Source organism: Triturus cristatus, chromosome 8 (genome assembly GCF_964204655.1).
Source record: "Triturus cristatus chromosome 8, aTriCri1.1, whole genome shotgun sequence".
NCBI lineage: Eukaryota > Metazoa > Chordata > Amphibia > Caudata > Salamandridae > Triturus > Triturus cristatus.
Genome location: NC_140591.1, coordinates 1,449,956,103 through 1,449,978,146, shown reverse-complemented (window position 1 = coordinate 1,449,978,146; position 22,044 = coordinate 1,449,956,103). Strand labels below are relative to the sequence as shown.

At 47.0% G+C, this 22,044-nt stretch overlaps 1 protein-coding gene across 1 annotated transcript in view; it reads right to left on the bottom strand.

The window, feature by feature from the left end:
• Positions 1-22,044, bottom strand: part of TENM4 (teneurin transmembrane protein 4) — a 1,193,139-nt gene that overhangs the window by 116,672 nt on the left and 1,054,423 nt on the right. Inside the window, exons 20-21 of the mRNA XM_085623238.1 lie at positions 20,301-20,517; positions 2,297-2,416 (exon numbers count right to left, since the gene is read on the bottom strand). Of these exons, the coding sequence (XP_085479364.1) occupies positions 2,297-2,416; positions 20,301-20,517 (337 nt within the window). The remainder of the gene's footprint in view (positions 1-2,296; positions 2,417-20,300; positions 20,518-22,044) is intronic.

Genomic DNA, 22,044 nt, shown 5'->3' with positions numbered 1-22,044 from the left:
ATATAAGAGATCATTATTGATGTCATGAGTGTCTCCTTTGTGATAGTTTTAGTCGTATCATGAACCGTGCAGCCTCCCCAGTGCTATGGAGATAGACAACTTATTGGCTCATGAACAGCAGCATTGGAAAGATCAGCCAGCCCCAAGTTTACTTTTTTGTAGAGCTATGGGATGCAGGAGTCATGCCAGAACATTAAAATATGGTAGGGTGAGATGCCCATAAAAACTCACCAAATATGCTGCACGGAGCCACGTCCGATGTTTATCTCCTCGGTGGAGACACCAGCAGGAAAGGGAAGGTCTTCCTACCCTGTGCAATGCGATGCCAACCAATCCTATGGATGGAGCAGGCTAACCCCGCCCTCATGTGGCGGGTGGGGGCCTGTGGCTGCAATCCCTCTGCTGTTTCGGGATCATGCAGGCTGAAGTGTGCATTTCAGATTGGACGGCTGGAGGCAGCTGTCTAATCTGACATGCGCACTGGCAGGCGCTGCATTAAGAGTGCAATTGCACGAATCAGCCCCATCCCCTGCCCTTGTCCTGTAACAGCGCGAGCCTTCAACCAAAATAAAATTAGATTTATTACCATTTTATTAACGTGTGTGCCTGCTGTGCGCGTAGCAGGCGGGGCGACGCTCCCCCACCATAAGCTGGACAGTTCAAAATCCGTGTACGGATTGCAGTGGATGGAGGTGAACACGTACATATCTTATTGAAAGTCACAAAGGAGCGGATTAATTTGCACACCGCGGTCTTTGGCTTCAAAGTTGCTAAGGGGAAGAAAAACAGGATTCGCACAACAAATCCTTGGCACTGGCAGGCTTTCCATCTGCATTAATGTGATAGTCTTCACTTGAAAATCCAGCTGTCCCCTTGCGAGCTTCCCAACCACGCATCTAGCGCTTGTCTTTTAATGGAAAGTTTCCATGTCATTATCGCCCTGCCGGCTCCTCTGTCTGGGTGAAGAGAAACAAGCGTCGGTGTTAGCACAGCATCTGACTGCCATGGTGCTAAAATCAGTGGGCTTCATCAGCATTTACAATGGGAGTGTTACCAGCCTCTGGGACACCGCAGTCTGCTGTGCAGTCTCATACCCCTTCCAGATGCGGCTGGTAACATATAAAAGCGGTGGGGCAAGTGAAGTGCCCCACTGCATCCCAAAACACTTTTACATTAGACAAGAATACAAAATAAAAGCACTTGCATGCATTACAACAGTAAAAATAAAATAAATGCACTTAACTGGGCTGCATCATCTGTGTCCTTGCAGTCCGTGGCTCCGATGGGCACCAGTGGAAGAGGAAACTTCCCTAACCATTCCAGGTGCTGCTCTCATGCTGCATGAGTGCAGCGCCTGGATTGGGTAGAGTGGGCTGGCCCTTTAAATCTGTGCTAGGTCTCCACCCAGCTGTTATTGTTATTGTTACATTGGATTTATATCGCGCCCACTCACCTGCAGGTCTCTAGGCGCTCGGAAATCGATGGTAAACAATAAACTTGGCAAACACAGAATGAAAGACACTCCCTGGTCTAAATTACACTCAGGATTCTTCTAAACAACCGTGTTTTTAGCATCTTTCTAAACCGCAGGAGGTTCCCTTCCCTGCGCAGCACCTCAGGCAGCTGGGTGGAGACCTGCAAAGTGCGCATGTCAGTTCGGCTGGCTCAAGACAGCCGGCCAAACTGACTTGTGCACTTTTGCAGTGTCTGGCCAGCCACGTCACCAGTCCTCTGTGCAGCAGAGGACACACCTCTCCTTTAGCCCAGCTCCTGGGCAGGCTGACAACTGTGGCGCTCTTAGTGCATAATAAAATGGCAAGTTAATAATTTAATTGCCATTTTATGGTTCACATTGCTTTAGTGCGACTGGCAGCGGGCGGGGCAAAGCTGCCCCCACCCTCACGAAGAAACCGCCACTGACCCCATCTTGTTATCGGAAGCATGGGGAAGTGAGTCATCAGGCCTGCTCCAAAGGGTCTGTAAGGATTCCTGCACAAAGCGGTTGACCGTTGAGTGCATGCACACACTAACACGCCACCCACACACAACCATGCCACCCACACACCTATCCACACACACCCCACCCATCCACATACCTCCCACACCACACACACACACACCTCCCACTCACACAGGCACTGCACATACTCACATCTTACACACAGAAGCTACATATATGCACATCACAGAAACACCACACAACACCGCTGATGTAGGGCTACCTTATGCTCAGTGGCACCTCCACCTGTTCCCTGAAGGAAGAGCAGCAGAGGCTAGCGGGGGCAAATGTCTGTACCTGCCATCTTGTCGGCTGATGGTGTACCCAAATGCCGGGGCATTGATGAAGCTGATGTTGACCCCCACCAGCGGAGTCCCGTCCGATGTCATCACTTGGCCTCGAATTACACAAGCGTGACTAAGGGAGAAAGAGAAGGATAGCAAATTACACCTGGTAGCATTCAGGGCAAGCAAGAAATAACAAAGGCAAAGTACAAGCATTATTAATTAGAAGAACAAGCTCTTGTACCTAGGGGCTAGAGTAGTCTACAAAATACAGATACACCCAGGTCACATGCTGATCACGTGATTAATAGGTTCAAGAGTAGGTTATCTGCATGTGTGGACTGAGGAAGTGTGAGGGTTCACTCTTTCACCATTTACAAGACAAGTGAATCATCTCAGTGGTAGAGACAGAATGTAAGAGCTAGGAAGGAGCTGGAGAATAAGGTCACATGCAGTGCCGGTGGAGCCCGGTGCGGCAATCATCTTTTTGTGCCCCGACACCCTATGACCGTATCCTCGAATTCTGTCACTACCACCAGGCAAAAGTGCCCCTCATCGCTCCAATCATACGTTTATGCTCAACACAGCACCCCTGCTGAGGTCAGCGCCCCCTCCACAGGTCAGTGCCCAGTGATGCCGCACCAGTCGCACTGCCCTATAGCCGGCCCTGGTCACAGGGGTTGCACCAGGCAGTGATCTGAGCAGACACTAGGGGCCAGATTCTCTGTCCGTATCAATGGTCAGTAAGACTAACGGAGCGAGCGAACCAGTGGCGTGGGGCAGGCTGTGCACGGTAGGAGAGTGGTAGTACTGTAAAAGGAGTGCAGCGTGATCAGGGGCGTAGCTTCAGGGGGTATTTGGGGTGTTATATCCCCCTAATAAATGTATTTTCAGATGAATAGTTGAGTACAGGTGCTTTCAGTCGGGTATGATGCCGTCTGTCGGATTTCACCTGGGATTTTTGCATGCACATACTGACAGAAACACACGCACTCTCCTCTCTGTTTTGAAAGCCCTAAAAATATATATTTTACTAAATATTGTGTTTCTCTCATATAGTACTCCTAGTAATTCATATCCCTCTCCATTGCCTCTTAAGCCTCACTCATGCACGCTGCTTGTCATATACTGTATTTTAACATTATATGCCAGCTTGATGGACGGGAAGTCTCATGCTCACCGCCCCCCTCCAATCTTACTGACCAAGCGGCGCCCCCGAGCGTGATGCCCACAAATAGTGGGAATAGGATGGGTTTGAAAAAGTATATTAATGCTCTTGCAGACCTAGTTCAGCTGTACAATGAAGGGTGTATATACGCAGACAAGCCTTGGAAAAGGAGGAGGAAACAATGACGACATCCACAGTATTTTACGTTTTTTTTTTTTAATATGCTGAATTATATATACTCGAGCCATGCATTTGTACTCCTGTCCTTGAAAGACATCGCCATTCCTGCAATAATCAGGCAGATTTTACAGTTCCAGAAGGCCAATTAAACCACTGTGGTTCAATAATGCAGAACGTTTTTAGTAGAAGACTGCAATTTTTTCGGATTATACCTTATTACTTTCCTATGTGCAGTTCAGAAAGAGTTACAGCAAACAAATGATGGACGGAATGCTGACAATGCAAACATTCCCCCCCCGGTCAAAATATATGGGTTAAATCCATCGTTTTTTTGCCCACTACGCCACCCCAGTTTAGAAGAACAAAATTATGAAATCGAACCTTGAACCAGCCTAGCCAACTATATAACTGGACACTTGTGTGGCAGAGCCGAGATCTCGCGTATCTCTGTACTACTCACACAGGAACATCGAAAGGGAGAAAAGACTGCCCTGAGCCCGCGTGAGGATTGCGCTAACCAGTTAAATTATTTCTTGAAAGCTGAACAGTAACCAGGTCCAAGATTGCGGTGTTGTTTGGACGGCTTCACCGCTGCTCTGAAAGTGAGCCAGATCACAGATGCGTTGGGTAGGTCCCCCTGCTTCAATACCAGCAGGAGAGCAGAGTACTAGGTAGGTCAGATCGATCACAGATTGGTGGGTAGGTCAGCCAGCTCACTGGTCGATAGGTTACCCACCTCGCGGATCACAGATGGGTTGGAGGGTTGCAAGCTCAAGGTTCAGTAGATAGGCTAACCACTTCCCAGATAGGTAGTTTAAACCGGTCATATCACAGAATAAGGGGGTGTCTACCAGGCGCGCAACACCCATTGGACGCAAAGGGCTTCAGCCCCCCCCGCTCCCCCGTCGTGTGTGGCAGCCCGGGATGAGACAGCTTCCCGGGCAGACACACAGCCGCACCCGAGCACTCCACAGGTCTTTTTTGAGACCATTTGTATGTTAATGAGGCCTCGTTGTTGTTTCACCCCTTCTAAGAGCCCCTGCAGCCCCCCCGAAATTTTTTCTTAGCCCCCCCCCGAAATTTGGCTCTAGTTGCACCTCTGGTGTCTACCAGATTACCGCTCAGTCAGCTTGCTGGGTCAACTAGATCACAGATTAGTAGTTACGTCCGTCAAATCGCAGATAGATGGATACATACCCAGCTTTCGGACTGGTGGATATTTCACTCTACTCACAGACCCCTGGGGATGCCAGCCAGATCACAGACCAGTGGGTAAATCTGACATCACCCAGAACAGCTGGATCAAAGATGGATGGGCAGGTCAGCCAGATCACATCTGGGAAAGTGGGCAATGAAGTTCCATTTCTACGGATAAGTTACTGGATCACAAATGAGCGAGTAGATCTTCCAAATCATGGCTCCATGCCAAAGGCAAATATCTAACATTTTGATTGGTCGGTCGACTAGCTCAAGACTCAGTGGGTTGGTCATCCACCTCACAGGTCAGTAGTTGGTCAGAGAGATCACAGACTGATTGATCACTTGGACTGCCAGGTCACAGACCGGGAGTTCAGTCAGCCATGTCACAGATCGATGCTTAAGTACATCAGCCAGCTCACTGATTGGTGGATAGGTCAGCCACTTCAATTTTCAGTGGGTTGGCCATCCACCTACCAGGAGAGTCCAGGGGGTTGGTCAGCCAGATCACAGACCGTACTGGTGGAAAAGTCACCAGCTCACAAATTGGTTTGTCGGCTAGCAGTTAAGGAGTCCTCTAAGATCACCAATTAGCCACGACTCCAAGAATTGATGAAAACTGTCACTTGTACAATTACTACAAGGGCATTCAAAGGGCTGCGCGAGCCCAGATACAAATTACACTTTAAAGTGATTTTCCTTTGAAGCGTTTCAGTTTCAAGGCAGATCCTCTGCAAAAAAAATACCTGCTGCAGGGCATGTATGTAGGGGCGGCTGTCTGACAGCTGACAAGCCCGACAGCACACTCTGAGCTGTCACTTCTCCTCTGACCCCTGACCCCCTGCCATCTCCCCGAGGGCATTGTCAGAGGCCGAGCCTCTGTGATAAGCTGTGAATTCTTGACACGGACCGGGGTGGTAGGGTTTCCAGTAAGACTCTCAGATCCCTACTTTTAGCATCGCAGGTCAGGCCAGCGGGTCAGACTGCTGTAGGCTTCTGTATCCACCCAGCGGAAGCAGCGTCAAGCCTTCGAATGCACAGAAAAGTTCAGCCCTGGCAGGTGTCTGTCGGGCAACATGTCCACTCGCAGCCCAGCCTGTCACTCTCGAAAAAAGCGGGAAGTGCTTTCCATGTGTCTTCCGCACCGGCTCTTTGCCCAGGAACAAAGGAAGCTCTCAGGCGAGAGCACTAAGTGCTGTTTTGCCAGAAAATAATTGGTGCGGAGCACTAAGGCAGACTCACGTGCTAATTTATCAATCTAAATAACATGCTGTATTGTGCTGCGCGCCACAATCTCTTAAAAGAATTACACAGTAAGGAGCACAGTTTTTTTTAAGCTCTCTGCTTCCTGTATCCAGTCAATGCAACATAGTTTTATTGAGGTGGGGGTCCATGTTTGTTCGAATGATTAAGAGTCCACTGAAACAGGCCGCTCTCTCATAATGGCTCCTCACTGATGAGAGGGGGACCAATGTGGTCTCGTGAGCCAGATAACAAAAGTGTCCAACGTAGGTATAGGAGGGCAGGATCCAAACTTAATTTTCGGGATAAACACCAATCATGTAAATGAGTTCTACTGAGATTCATTTTGCTTAAACGTGCGCCAACATGGAGACCCTGAAAAACAGACATGGATTGGCGCTCCTGGACTGATGGTTGACACCCTTTTAGCTTGAAATGGTTTTTTTTTAATCGTAATTTTAGCTTCTAGCACATATACCATCTACTTTTCATAACATCTATTTACTTGTATTTCAGATGAAAACAAGACGTCCAATGTGGGAATGCCCAGAGGGGTTTGCTTGCCCTTCCTAAATGTGACCTCACGCTCCTCCTACAAGTTCCTCCAGGGCTTTGACATGGGGACACGGGTCACGAAAGATTCAATTTCATGTGCCAGTGCTCTTTTGTCTGTCAGTGGACTTCTACAAAGAGGCGTTGAAGTGGAAACAAAGGTCAGCAGCTCCCACTGCAGCTTTCTGGGCTCTATGGAATGGGAGGTCTGAGCTCTGCCTTACCAATGAAAAACAAGCACTGGCAAAACCAATACGCCTGGCTTGCAATTTGAGTCCTAACTAAAACCTAAAATGAAAGCCTACTGCAGTGAAAAAACAAAACAAAAAAAAGTTTGCTTTCTGCATACAATGCATCTATGATATAACGTGTGATGAATTGGTGTATTTTTGAGATAGAAAATAGTTCATGTCCCGTGATGCAAGCCCTAGCAGGTGGAATAATACATCAAATAGCCAACAGTATGAGGTAAGAAGGTCTTACTCCCCTAGATGGAGCCAGAGCCCACTAATAGGTCTTGCATGCAGCTGTGCTGTCAAGTCAGACCTGAAACTGCACAGTAGGAACTGTAAGGCAAAGGCAATCAGAGAAGAGTAAAGCACAGCGCCATGCCGATTCAGATAAAAATCACAGTTGAGAGGTGATCTAGCCAAGCAGCCAAGATGTTACCTTTGAAATCAAAGCCAAAATTGCACTGCTTGCCTTACCCAAACGGCCGCTCAGTGTGATCTTGGACAGATAAATATCTCCCTGTCCCTCAGTTCCTTTAACACCAAAATTGGGGTTGTTTTACTAAAAAGTTAACACAGGCATTGTGTGCTGTTTAGCAGACAGTAGATTTATTGGCAGGATACTTTTACCTACTTATTTGAGTTTAGCTCCTTTTTCTTAAAAGTTTTTATTTTTTTTTTAAAAACACGCAGCCACAGTGTAACGGATATAGTAACATGTTCCAATACTCATTAAGAAAACAATCTGGGGCCCCGTTACAGATAGGACACACTTTTCCTGTTTGCGCCACGGCGCACCTTGAAACAGGTTCGTCTGGTGCAACCAGGGAAAGTGCGCCCTATTAGAAAGAATGCTCCCCCGCAGGGCAGCTGTGAACTCCTGGGGCAGCGCTTTCATGTGAAATACGGAGTCGCTGTATAAAAGTTGCTCCATGTTTCCCTGTGCAGGGTGAGAGATCCCCTAGCAGGCAGGTGCAGCGAGTGATTGCACCCGCCTGCAAGGGGAGGTCTGGAGGGGTCCATCGGACCATCTTTCTCTCCTCCAGAGGGCTGCCTTTGGGCACACTGAAAGTGCGTCAACTTTATGCAGCGCACATTCAGGGCGCCTCCTAAAGGCATGTTTGCCTCTGCGTCCAAGTTGTTAATACGGCGAGGGCACGGAGACAGAGTGATTCCCTCATGTGCATGTGGCCACCCCTTCCCCTCCTGACAAATGAGGGGAACCTCTTCTCCCAATAGCGCTTGCACTACATGTGCGCCTGCACTATCTCTAACACAGAAGGAGCCGCACACACGTACGTGACCCCTTATGTAATACCACATCCCCTGGGGGCACACAAAGCGGGCAAAAACGCCAGTAGCGCCCCCGGCACTTCTGTAATACGGGCCCTGGTTGTATAATGTGCTAGACCTTTCACGATAGGATGCCTGGTTTACTTACTGCCCATTATGCCGACTGTTATGTAGGCCAGAAATGAAGGACCTCCATTTCTGTCTGACTTGGACAAGTTTCCGTACGACGCCCCGTCTCACGGCAAGGGTGCCCACTGGCATTAACACGGGCAGAGTGAAAAAATATATGTTTAATGAGACCTACTCAGATTATGCCTCGAGAGTCACGGGGGAAAAGGGGTAACCACCCTCTACAAATTGTATCAAGCTGAACATCTGTTCCGCAATATGCTACACTGGGTACCCGTGGAGTAAGGACGCGTCTGTGTGCGCTTCTAGGCGGGAAGCTCAGATTCCCTGATCAGGTATCACCGCGCTGAGGCATCCGAGCACCAGGAGATCCACAGTGTAAGCTCCACTGGGCACCTGGGACCTTCCTAACACAGTCTGTTCTCACCAACTTCTAATCTATTATCCAATGTATTCTTAATACATTTCCTATACGTGTTATAAAGGGAATTCAAATTTGATGTTAAGAGTTGGAGGAAAGTTCCTGTTCTGCCTGTAAGCATCACTGACTTAGACACTCCAATGAGGCGTTCTTTAATCACCTCATGTGCTGATCCACTCTCAGTTGCACATTCGGCAGGCAATGGATCAGAGCGTAAGCCCCTCTATTGATGTGCCTGCCCATCCTTCGTCCATCCTTCACGACAATGCCCATCCATAGGAGCTATCGAGTTCCATCACCTTTGACGCAACAGCGCACTAAGGGAGAGCATTAAAGGAAAATCCATAGTTATTAAATTGAAGGCTATTAGTTAGGAGGCGTCCCTCTCACTTGGGAGTCAATGCCCCGCAAGAAATGAATGTTCGACATCTTCACTGCCTTGAAGACCAGACTCATCAGAGAAGACGCTGGTAACACTGCAGGATGAGACCAGGATGCTCGCCATCCATCAACAGCCATGAAAACAACCTCTGATGGAAGGGACATTGCCAAGTGAGCTGCCTCTTGGTAATACTATTACTGGGGTTCAAACTGGGGTGTGATTTGGGGTTTAAACCAGTGACCTGGACCTAATATCTAATCTACTGAGCGTGGGCTCAACCTACTGAGGCTAGTGACCAGGAGGCAGATTTTGGAGCCAGGTGACCTAAGTTCTACTCTTCCTTATGTGACTCACTGTGTGATTTTAGACAAATCACTCAATTCCCCCCATGCATCAGTTCCTTTAGCTGCTCAAGGCTGAAGAGCCCAGGATTAATTAAGGGTGCGATTACAAGAGGCTTCATTGAGCACATTTCCAGGGTGCATGGCTGTACCCTCTCCCATCCTGGTGGCTGAATGGCTAAACAAAGATTATGATGCAAGTACTATGTTGGGGCAGTGGTGATCAAAGCCACTTTACCCAATGGCACCACGGCCTGTGCACATACAGTTGTAAAAGTGACAACGCCAACAGAAGCCTAGGAAGGGTGCCCTGAGCCCTAAGCAAGCAAGAAAATGTTTTCTTTAGTTGGGTGGTAAAAGTAATTATTCGGGTACAGTAGGCGTCGCATACCTCTGTACCACTACACAAATTACAGATATGCCCCTAAATGGCACACACTACTGAGCCGATGAACACCTGCATGTACAGTGTGTGCTGCAACACACTGGAGAGCCATGCGACATGTGACGCCAAGCATGCAAAAAAGAAACGCACTGCATTCAGGGCACCTCGCCTTTTTACTACCGGTGCCTGTCGTTGATACACCTGGAGACACCATTTCAAGATGGCGGACAGATGTCTGCCCGCTATAGGACCCAAGGCGTTGCCTCCCCAACACGTGAAAGAGCAGCTACATTGTCCAGTTAAACGTGCCCCACAAACCAGTACAAAGGAGAGTCTCTGCGGTGCTACATAATCAGAAATAATTGAATAAAAAGTACAAAAAATCTTTAATCTGGCTCGAGCCACCGTCAAGCCTCGATTCCATCTCAGGAAGAGGACTTCCCGAGGGAGATCAAAGGCGTCCCATTGGGGTGGAAATAATTAATGCTGCCCTTCCGGCAGCTGGCCTCTCGAGTGAGATTGTCCTTTCTGGAGGCAAGGCCAACCACCCACAATGCACCGCAAGCCGGCTAATGCTAATTTAGAAGGCCGTTTCCTTCAGAAGACCTTGCTCCGAATGCAATTACCGTGCCATGGCGCCGAGGTTCACCGTGCCTGCTCGCTCGACCTGCTCGGGCCCTCTCCCAGTGTATTTACATAAAATTATCTCTCGGGGTAAAGCCGGGTGGTCCCCGCGTCCGCCGAGCCCGGCCAGCACGGACTGCACTTTCGGTAATTGAGCAAAATTGAGTTTCTCCCTTAGCTGAAATCACATCTTTCCAATTGAATTGACAAGTTAACAGATTTCACCCAGAACGTCCCTGTTTATTGAGGCATGGGGGGAGGGGTCGTGGAGGGTGTGCGGCACAGACAAGGGCTCAGTGCAGCTCTCAGCGCTGAAGCTCATTACTGGGATGGGATCAGAGGAGGGGGGGGGGGGGAAGATATGCGAGGCCAGGCTCCCGCAGACAGACAGAAACAAGTGTCATCGTGTTTCCACCCACAGACGTCCGGGAGCAGGCGTGGACGACACGGGCAGGCAGGCAGGCAGCTGCGATGTAGAGCGTGTAATCCAGGCCGCGGAGAGGCGGCTGCCTAGTAATCCGCGGAGCTGGAACAAGGGGTGCGGAGGGTGCTGCAGCACCCCCATAGCGCTTGAAAGATTTCAATCAGAACGAACGGTGAAGGGGGTCTTCTTCAATTTGTTTCTTCTGGCAGCATTTCTGTATATTAAAAAAAAAAAAAAACACTGTCAAATGTCCCCTATAACGCTCTCTAGATGTGGTTACTGACCAGCACCGCCACTCGAAAAAACGTTCCAGCAGCACTCGTGGAAATAGATGCGGCGTACCCCAAAATGATGGGTCGCTGTAGCAGACATTCGCTTGGGCTATCCATGCCAGAGGCCAGACTGGCCTCTAGTCCGTGTTCTCAAACCATATTTTGAGGCACTGTTAACACAGGTGGTTGTGATGCGTCCTGGTACACAAGTATTGTAAAGGGGCCTTCCAGCACAGGGGGGAAAACACTTATTTTTAGGTAGTCGTGCACCGCTAAGAATCACAAGAGCCACTGGAATTATGCTATTATGCTGCGATTTTCGCATAATTATATATTTGCCACATAATCCATCATCACCCGACGCATAATTTGGAGATTGTAACAAACAAAAATTGTTTCTATCTTAAATAGTTGAAAAGCTGCTAAAATGCAGTGAGACTTATTACACAGTGGAAGGATCTTTGCAAAGCCAGACAGGTCACCTTTCTGTTGCTTACTGCTATATTCGGGTATTAAGTTGGTACTAATGAGATGCAACCAATACTACCAAGTTTAAAAATGATGAAATAATGAAGTAATACCATTACAGAATGTGCCGCATTATGCCGCATACATTGCAATTTCTTGCCACATAATTTACTCAACCCGGCTGCATAATTTGGCCCTCGCTTGCTGCATAATTTCAGTGGCCCCGAAAATCACCAACGAAAGGCATTCTAGAATGTTGCTTCACTTGATGTCTGCTTGGGTTTTAGATATTTTGTGACATCTTTCACCGGATGGGCCCTCATTTGATTAGAGCGTGTGCATTACAAGCCTTCGACAATTCAGGTTATTGCCATCAGTTGGCACTGGGCAGGGCTGGACCGGGAGCTGAAAGCAGCCCTGGAAAAAGCTTGAATACAGACCCCACAGTGCACTGGGCATGGCGAGTGGACCTAGAGAGGTTACAGAGGCACCGCCGCACAAAACCAGAACAATTGATTTTTCATCACAATGTTTCACATTTCTAGGCCAACCAGCACAGGTCTTACAGTCAGTTTTAATGAGACATTTGTGAACCACTTGATACACCTGGAGCGGTGCACTCATTGGGAGCCTTATTCACAGCAGCAGCAAACCATGTAGGCCTTTTTGGCTCCAATCTCACGAGTCGGTCGTGCTCCCCTCTGTTGGCCCTGTTGCTCACTCACACCGCTCGCCCGGAGTGTACTCCCCGAAGGATGCTGTCATTTCACAGCACTGTATAAAATAGGTAGCATTAACTGACTAACCATAACACACGTATGTACAGCACTTAGAAATGGCATTACTGCAGCAAGAAGCGCTATAGAGACAAGATGGTACAGCCTAAAGTTACCCAAGCAGCTGAAAAAAAATAATAACAGATTATAGAGATAAGTATTAACTTTATTTTGCGAATTGATCTAATCAACTTTTTTAATTTGAAGGATTTTTATGAAAATTATTTTTTATTGAAATTATGGTTTTAACTTATTTCTCTAGGATGTTATAGTTTATACAGTCAGTTTACAAAACAGTGATGGATGGAATGCTTGAAATAATTTTAGCCACTGGTAATCTAACTAAATATCCGAGCTCGGCTGCGCCTTAGAGCTGGGTCAAGGCTACGCCAAAGATATAAAATAAAACCTGCTCTTGGAGCCCTGCGGTGTCGCGCTCACCACCCACCCTCCCAAAGGCTAGGTTTGGTTTCCATCCATCACCACCTTCTTATGCGTCATCTGAAGGGATCCCAGCACAGCATGCCTCTGAGATGCTTAGCAGAGAAAAGCATCCACATCCACTCAGAGGGAGGCAGGGCCTACCGCAGGGGGCTAGAATTACAGACACATGTATCACCAACCACAGCAGGTTCTGTCAGGATCAAGTCACAGACTGACATACCGTAGAGAGTATTGCGCTCCCACGGACCCTTTTTGGACCTCCCCGCTGGGAGCGCATCCAATACATGTCAGGTAACAGACCCTGCCTTCCCCATATCGAAATGTGATAGGGGTGCCTAGCAGTCACAGCATAGTGCTGCTACCCAAGTTCTCAAAGCATATCCAGGCGGAGAGAAACACAAAGGGATCCGCTCTCGCAAGAGCCAAGTTTAAAGAAACAGACGAGAGGGGGTCCATCAGTTACACTGTTTGCAGAAGTTCTGACCTGAGTTAGAATCACTGCTTCTCCATTTGGTCACACGGTGTGATCTTGGGCTAACTTCTATTTCCTAATGGTTCATGTTCTATATCGGCCACACAATTGAGCACTATTAGAACAAGCACTGAGAAAGTTCTGACTAAAATATTTTTTAGAGCCTGCTGCAGTGAAGATGCCAGAAAAACACAATTGATTTCTGTATAAAATGCATCTATGAGACAAAGAATGTAATGTGTGATGCTTCCGTGTACTTCTGAGATGTAAAACAGCCCCTCATGCATTGCAATGGCAGCATTCCATAGGGGGTGGAATGATAATGAAACAGCATGAGGTGGGAGGAAAAATACTCCTCTGGGCGGAGCCAAGGCTGACCCTAGTATATTGTCAAAGAACTGGTAACAATAGGCCGACAGACAGCAGGGGTTCTGAAGCCAGACCTAAAAAGGAAACCTCCCAGTATGAAGCGATTCATTAAAGCTAGACCTTCAGCCTGCAGAAGGCGGTGAAGCAGAGGCAGCCAGACCCACAGCAAACAGCGGGAGCGCTGCTAGGTTGAAAAATCTATAGACAGGATGAATAGGAGGCAGCCAAGTGCTTACAATCTGTTCATCAAAAGGACCTGGCAGACCTTCATGGGCCTTCAGAAATTAATTTAGCCTCATCAACGCTGATTTCAATGCAAGCAGGTTCCTTCCTCCCAGCACACGTGAACAGTATGTCACTGTTGGGATTTCGCAAGCGCCAGGGCCTTTTACCTCATCCAAGAAAGCAATTTATCCATTGCTCCTGAGTTGCCTCTTTTTTTGCGTTGATGAGGTGGCTTGTCACCTCTGCTTCCTCTGACAGAGTCTTTGAGTAAGTCCAGAATACTTCCTGTCCAAGGTGAGCCAGTGTGGAACTCCATCTGCTCGTTCTTCATCGAGACTGCCCCTGGTGCCATTCTGTGTGGGATGACCTCTGCAGCCAGTAGAGCATCTGGGTCAGTGCTTAATTTGAGCTGGTGGTTTCCGGTGCTCAGCAGTGGCACTTAATTGTCAACACAGCACTTCGGATAGTCTGCCACATGGTGGCGCTGCTCTTCTATTAGAGATGAGCAAAGCAACTTTTGTTTATAAATACAATATACATTAACTATCACTAATACCTGCCTCTACAGCCATTCCTTTAGCTTTGGGGACCTGGAATAAATCTGAATTGTGGAACTTGCAGGCGAGAGAGATGGTTAGTAGTTGTCTTGGCAGCGATGACAGGGGTGGTGCAAGCTGCAGTGGCCTCCTGGGCAGGACCTGGCACTTTACAAATTAAGCACTGCTCTTGTTAGGTAAGCCGGGGGCTACCAGCAACTACAGGTATATGTGTTTCTTACTTCATCCACTAAAGTCATGTGCAGCAGGTTTAATATAAGCATTATTGACTGCTGCAGAGGGCTACAGTGCTTATTAAATGCCCTCTGTCCAAGTTGTAGAAAGAGTGCGTTTAACAACCGTGTATCACGCTGTTACAACATAGCACCCTTAAACTCAAGAGTGTTATACACAATATGGGGAAAGAACAGATATAGGAAGCATTGAAATATTGGAGAAATAGCCCTTCACCAGCCAATAATCATCCTCCACAAGTCTATTGCCTTTCCACGTGCACCCAGGGTTCTACTAAGAGGATTGAATCTTGGGGGCGCGACGTAGGGCCAATCACGATTGCTATAGACCTTCTACTTCAACATTCCAAAGTTTGGCTTTCTGTTTCTCCCTGTTCAATTTAGAACATCTGACCCTCAAGCCCAAGCCAAGATATGAATGGTCACGTGGTGCAGCGCGATGCAGGGGGGCATAGAGACCAGAAAGGAAGTGACAGCTGGTATTCTGAACTCACATATTTCAATATGTGACAGAGAGGAAAAGGGAGGATCAGTAAAATAAAATATTAGCCTACGGTCACATAATTTGATTCATGGGGAAGTCGTGCTTAATCCAGGTTTTCGGGTTTTACTGTGTACAAACCTGCCACTAAATGAGTATATATTTGTCTTTTTAACTTACATGTTAATACTTTGCTTTTACCTCTTTGTACATTGGGGTTAAAGTGAGGGTGGCAGGCAGAATCCATATGAAAGCTCGGCTCATTAAGGGGTCGAGGCTCCAATTCTCTCGAGCTGAGCAGTAGCCAGGCTTCAGGCTTGAGTTTTCAATGGCCCGCTCACCTATATTTTATAAGGCTCCACCCCCGATGACTTACGAGGCATTTTACCTACAGATATTCTTGGGTATTTGTAACTTGCGCCCTGGTGACCTGCAGGCTTCTGTGCACATTACTTCTCTAAAGGATCTCCCAATATTCATATTTTGAAAATAAGGCTATGACCATCAGACCAGAGACACAGCAGAGGTTTAGTGATATAAAGTGCCAATGGCAGTAAAACTTTTCTGTAAAGTTGTGCGCTGTGCAACCTCGACGCATATTTACTTGACTACCTTATGGCCATAATATCACCAACTTCTAGTCACTATTTTTCAAACTAATCTACAATTTCAAATGGATTTTATGGTATCGTACACTAAACTTTAAATTCTTTTAATGATGGAAACACTAATCTAGACAAAAATGTGAGACAGCCTTCCGACAAGCTGAGCAGATGGCAAAGGTGGACTAGCCTTTCCTCTAGTAAATGATCAAGAAATCAGTGTCTTAGACATCAGACCTACCTATTAAGCCTTTGTGAGCAAACTGGACTTGAAAAAGAATGCTCATGTTCCCAGTGCTTAATTCGAGCCAGTGGTTTCTGGTGCTCAGCACTGGCACTTAATTGTCAGAAGCAGCACTTATGACAATCTGCCACATGGTGGCGCTGTCAGTCTAATTTGGAGACGAGCACAGCAACAGTTTATTATTCATATAATATACATTAAAAATGGTCATAATGCTTGCCACCCAAGCCATTCTTATAGCTTCGGGGGCCTGGAATAGTCTGAAATGTCACACTTATAGGAGTGTACTGGTTAGTAGTTCTGTTGTTACTGTCGTTGGCAGTGCTGGCAGGGGAAATGGGTGGTGCAAGCTACAGTGGCTTCCAGACGAGGGACCCAACACTTATTTTTGTGTGCAAATTAAGCTCTGCATGTTCCTATGAAGTTCCATACAATTAGTTAAGCGGCAACGCATTATTTCCAGGCCGTCTACCTACATACACCACTTCTCATGTGAGCGTGTGGTTTTTATGTGGCAGCATGGATACGTTCATTGCCATTATGCGGTGTTAATACAAAACTTATTAACCAGATTTAGCCTCTTCTTTTTACCAACCTTTAAGTTCTTCCTGAGGCACTGGATTGTGGAAGTGGTGGCTACAATTCAGGTAATCTGGTGCCAGAGCTGATTAGCGAACCAATAGCTCACATCCCCATCTACACTTGGAGACATTATTACAAGCTCTCTTTCCCCTTCATGGCCATTCACGGCCACCCAGGGAATGGCAACGTTTGGCCTCCGGAGAACGCCAGTTCTTCCCCCTCAGCCACGGACAACCTGGCCTTGACGTGCGACACTCACAGTCTAGGATCGGGTTCTCCAAAGTCGGCCGGATCCATGCCAGATTTTTAAGATAACTACATTTATCTAAATGGGGACATGCTAAAAATATGGGATGGATCCGGCCCTCAAGGACCGACTTTGGTGAACTCTGGTCTAGGATACAGAAATATCCCAGGTAGCCCATAGATGCAGTTCTCACTCTTCCGAAAGTGGCTTCTTTTCATTCCGAGTGTCACCTGCACCGAGTTCACCTCTGTCTATGTCTCGTTAGAGCCCCAGATAGCGGCGCGTAACAAGCATGCCAATTAACAAGAGGCTGGCTCCTGAGAACATACAGATTGTTGTATTTGCGAGGCTATCGGAGCACATCATTGCTCATTACAATAATGTAAAGCCTTTAGATGCCCTGAGGAAGCTCTGAGTACATAGAGCATCTCCCGCTAACAAAAGCCTCGCCGACGCGCGAGGGGATGCGCTTTCAAAAGTTGCTTCCAAGCTAGTGTTAGAGGAAAGAATGGTGTGTCAACTGGGGTTTTAATGCTCATTTTAAATTAATTATAATTTTGATGCCACTGTGGTTGAAACTATATGCCTCCAGTAGTCATGCTAAACTTCTTGCTATACCATCAGGAAACAACCTTTACCCTGCGTTTTTTACCCCGCATGTCTTTACCCCACATTTTTTACTCCGCAAAAACTTTTACAACGCAGGGCTTTACACCGCAAACTGTTACAACGCATTGCCCAAAGTAACGCCCCCTGGTGTTAGAATAGTAATTGCGTTGTAATGAGGAATGTGTTGTAAAGCCCTGCGTTGTAAAAGATTGTGTGGAGTAAAAACTGCGGGGTAAAACCATGCGGGGTAACATCATTTAACCCATACCATCTTGATCTATGGCTTCAAAAGCTTGCCTTGAAGCTCATTTCTACCACACACTCTGACCATCTATAATAGATCCATCAATGGCTCTCTTTTCTCTTGAAAGCGGTGTTCACCTCCTACCCCTCCCTACTCTCGCCCTTAAACCTTCTTTCACCATACACGTGTTGTCACCATTGAGAATCCTCGTTGACAATTGCTACGCCTTTAGCACCGATAGAAGCCATCCTCTATTTCTCACTGAAATTACTTTTTCTGATTTCTTTGCCAGTACCCACAGTTTAGGATTATAAGATACATGTGTAAATAGTACCCCATCTTCGAAGACGTGATATTTTGGAGTCCTTCTGAATTTTTACCCCTAGTAACTCCTACTTACTCCACTTACGGCCCAGCTCTACTGCTGGCAGCCAGGGCTGTTCATGAAAATGTGAACATTTGATTTTCCCCATAAATGTGCTTCCTTGGAGAAGACTGCCGTTGCCATGTCAACCTGATCTGGAAGAACTCCAGGCTTCGCACAAAGATTTTCGGACAGCTGAAATTTTGGAAAAAGGCAACAGACAAAAGGATGAAGTCACACCTCAACACAACAAACCCGAATGTCCAAGCTTAAGCCCAACCGAAAAAGTGTTGGTTGGTTCTCATCAACAGTGGTAAGCGCCAACCTCAGGGTCAGGCACGGTATGCATGTGTTCTCACCAGGCCTCTTTCTACCTGGGCAAAGTCCCGTGTCTTTAACATTGACATCAGTCATTCATTCATTCAAGGAACATGTAAAGAAGATGTCCCAGAAAGGCTTGGTTCCAGTTCAACCATCTCCAGGTAACACATTCTGACTGACCTCCCGGATACCACCACAAGAGCACCAATAAATGTCCACATTACAAGATCTGGACCACATGATCATGTCTCGAGGTAAACACATCACCCTTCCACGATGCCGGCTTTTCAATCCATGCTGTGTGATGTGCAAAGCCACTAACACAAATAAACAAGGCAATTTAGCAAGCGAGCCCAAGTTCCCATTGGCAACTACCCAAGCATTTTTTTTCCTTGCGAGACTTCAGATGCAAAAAATACACTGGTGTACAAAGGACTCGCATGCAATCTGGCATTCTCTTTAAATTGGTACGACTGTGGAACAATCGGCGACTACGTCTCAAATTCTACCGACCCTACAAGAGCGATCCCAAGTCCCAACTCTTTATTGTCGACCTTCCAATCATAGTGGATTGTGCCCTGCTCCCTCCACACAAGGTATGCTCCAAAACACTTTTCTCCATCTATGTAAACATTCCTGCATACGTTAAGTAACCCAGCATGCTGAATACGTAATACATACGCAATACATAATCCTGTAGCTATCAACAGAGCTCATATCAGACTTGAGAGTTGGATTTGTTCTGCCCTAGAGCAATAATTTGAAGCTACTTGCAGTGGTCCAAATATCCTGGAAACGGTAGATACGCTAGGCCCCTCCTGTATTGGGGACCATTTTCTGTTACTGCGATTTATGTATCATGCGTTTAATGACTCCATTTACAGACTGGGAAGATAACTCTGAGTTAAATGCTCCCCACTGAGATTTGTGATTATCAACCGGCCATGAGTCAGAAGTCAATCAAGGTTGACCCAGTTTCCCATCCTTCCAAATTCTGTATATTGAGCACCGTTAAATCATTAAAAACTATATAAAATCCAAGTTTTATTTCAGCACCCCTTAACACAGCTAAATATTATACAAATGGTGGAACCCAACAGACCTTCTACGACCTGGATAGAGTAGCTTTGAAGATTTGCCTTTTTTTTTTTTAACTACGTTTTATGGCTAAACTTGAACAGAGGAAGTGCCTGCCCTCTCAAGTATGCCTCTTGCTTGCTTTTATTACAACAGGAATGCCTGCAAAACAGTTTTTAAAATCTCTCTCTGCGAAAAAGGCTTTTAATAGAACTAATGTTACAAAGTACTATTAAGTGGCATTGCAAGAGCTACCTACCGGCGGCTGAAGCTACATTTCTGAAATGATGGTACGTTGATGTATTTCCATTTTTATTTATTTATTTTTATTGGAAATGTTTTTAACGTGACCTGTGCTTTTATGGATATTAAGTATCCGAATAAAGATTATTTGAATTTGATGTATTTCCATAAAAACAGTGCAGCTCTAGAAATACATGTTCGTGAAGGTCAAGAAAAATTAAGGTCTACAAAGGTAAGCGTATCCAAGCAGAACAAGGTCTCTATTGCGTTTCGCTAACAACACCGTGCGACGCGGGAAAGCGTGAACAAAGTCATATTAATAGGATAGCTCAGAAACATCTCTCTATGGAATAACATCCCAGTCTTCGGATGATTTACCACTGGAAAGTCCTTCAGTGACACCAAGCAGGTCATAAAAATTCATACATATCTGCGGATCTCCATTTCCCGCGCGCTGGCACTTGGGACTACCGATACCGACTTAGCCCCTGTCTCCTATGCCCTTCTGCCAGTCCCTATTAGAATTTCCTGGCGTACAATGCGAGGCTCACAAATGCGCTGTGAAGGTTTAATATCAGACAGGCGTACGGCCCAGGGCTATCGCCGAACATTAACTTACCCGCCATCGAAGGGGTTGTCTCCTGGAATGACGTGTGTGCTGTCCTTGCCGACGAGGAATTTGATCCTGTTGTAGAAGGAGTGCAGGTTCTGCTGAGACACGGGTGCTTGAGTCTCCTGTATGATGTCCAGGGGGTCCGGCGAGCCCAGGCACAGGGGGTTGATGTGGCACAGGGGTTGCTGGCAGCAATCTGGATCCATGCAGTCCACCAGGCCATCTGCAGAGGAACAAAGAGGGGGCATTTATCATAAGATTAACTTGTGGTCGGTGAAGGATTCAACACACAGCATCACCTTTCCATGAATTGTGGTTCCTCTTCCCCAGAGCCCTATATCAATGATGGTCTAAAGGATTAACTAATCTGAGCTAAACGACACCAGGTCAACCAGCACACTTGTACTTGACGAGTACCAGTTGACCCACTTGATAGTTGTTCAGGTCTAACCTTCAGATAGTCTTTGCATTATCTGTGTGATGTGGAAGCTTCAAAGAAGACAGGTGTGGAATGTTCAACTGGAATACATTGGCTGCATCTTTTGATTTTCGAAGTTAAGAAACGGGAGTGGTTTTCCAGATATAGACAACATATAGTCAGAAACATGAGCTGGTGTGTGAAGCCATGGCCATCCACTTCACAACTGATCAGCTGTGCCCAGAATAGGTGCAGCTTCTAGTGATCAGGGGCCGCATTATGCATAGTGCACAGGGGCATAACAGACGTGTGCACCCACTTTGAGCGCCCTTGGGGTGCTACTGTATATCAGAAGGGTACGCCCATGCTTGTGCAGCCCCTTCTGTAATACTTAGCGCGTTGCCGCACAACTAATGCCTGCTGCCTTCAGAGGGCCTTCCCTCGTTTGCATGCAGCATGGCACCACGCAAATGAGGGAATCACTTTGCCTCTGTGCCTGCTCCCTATTACGAATACAGGCCCAGAGGCCAGCAGGGCCTTAAAGGGTGCATTGACAGTGTGCCACAAAAAGGTGGTGCATGGTTAGTACGCCTTCTATGGGTAGCGTCCGGAGGGGGTGAAATGGGGTCCCATAGATCCCCCCCTCCCCCAGATATCCACCTGCAGGTGGGTGCAGTCACTCACTGCATCCTTCGGCAGGGGGCCTGGTGGCTGTCACCTGCACTGTGAAACACTGAGACTTCTAAGCAGTCACTCTGTATTTCACTGAATTACATTAACCAGGGCCGCTGCGAGCTTGCTGCTTCGCCGGAAGGCGATGCATCGACTGAAATAGGGTGATTTGTTCCTGTTTGTGCCCGACGCACCTGCCTAAAGGTGTGCCGTGGCATAAACAGGGACAGTGCGCCCATTATATAATATGGGCCCAGTTTGTGAAAGACGGGCGAGTATGCTGATAGTGGGGGGTGGCTGGAACACACGAGCCTTCTTCAATACAGCAACTACCGAGCTGCATGCCACATGGACTCCGAAGAAACCACATCTCCATGCCCCAAAATAAAAAATAAAAACTAACTCTTTTTAAGGGTATTATTATTGAACTGAGTGGCTGTTCACCTAGATGGGTAAATAATGAACGAATAGCACTGTTTAGTCACAACGCCCTCCATCATGCGAAATATAAGCGGATTACCACGATCTGTGGTCATGCTCACCCGTGGACCTGTTCACACACAGCATCCTCCCACCGTTGACCCTTTTTGTCGCATGTGACTATCGAAGCCTTGCACTGGCCTCTTCCTCATCCTTTTTCCGAATGAAAAGGGTGATGTT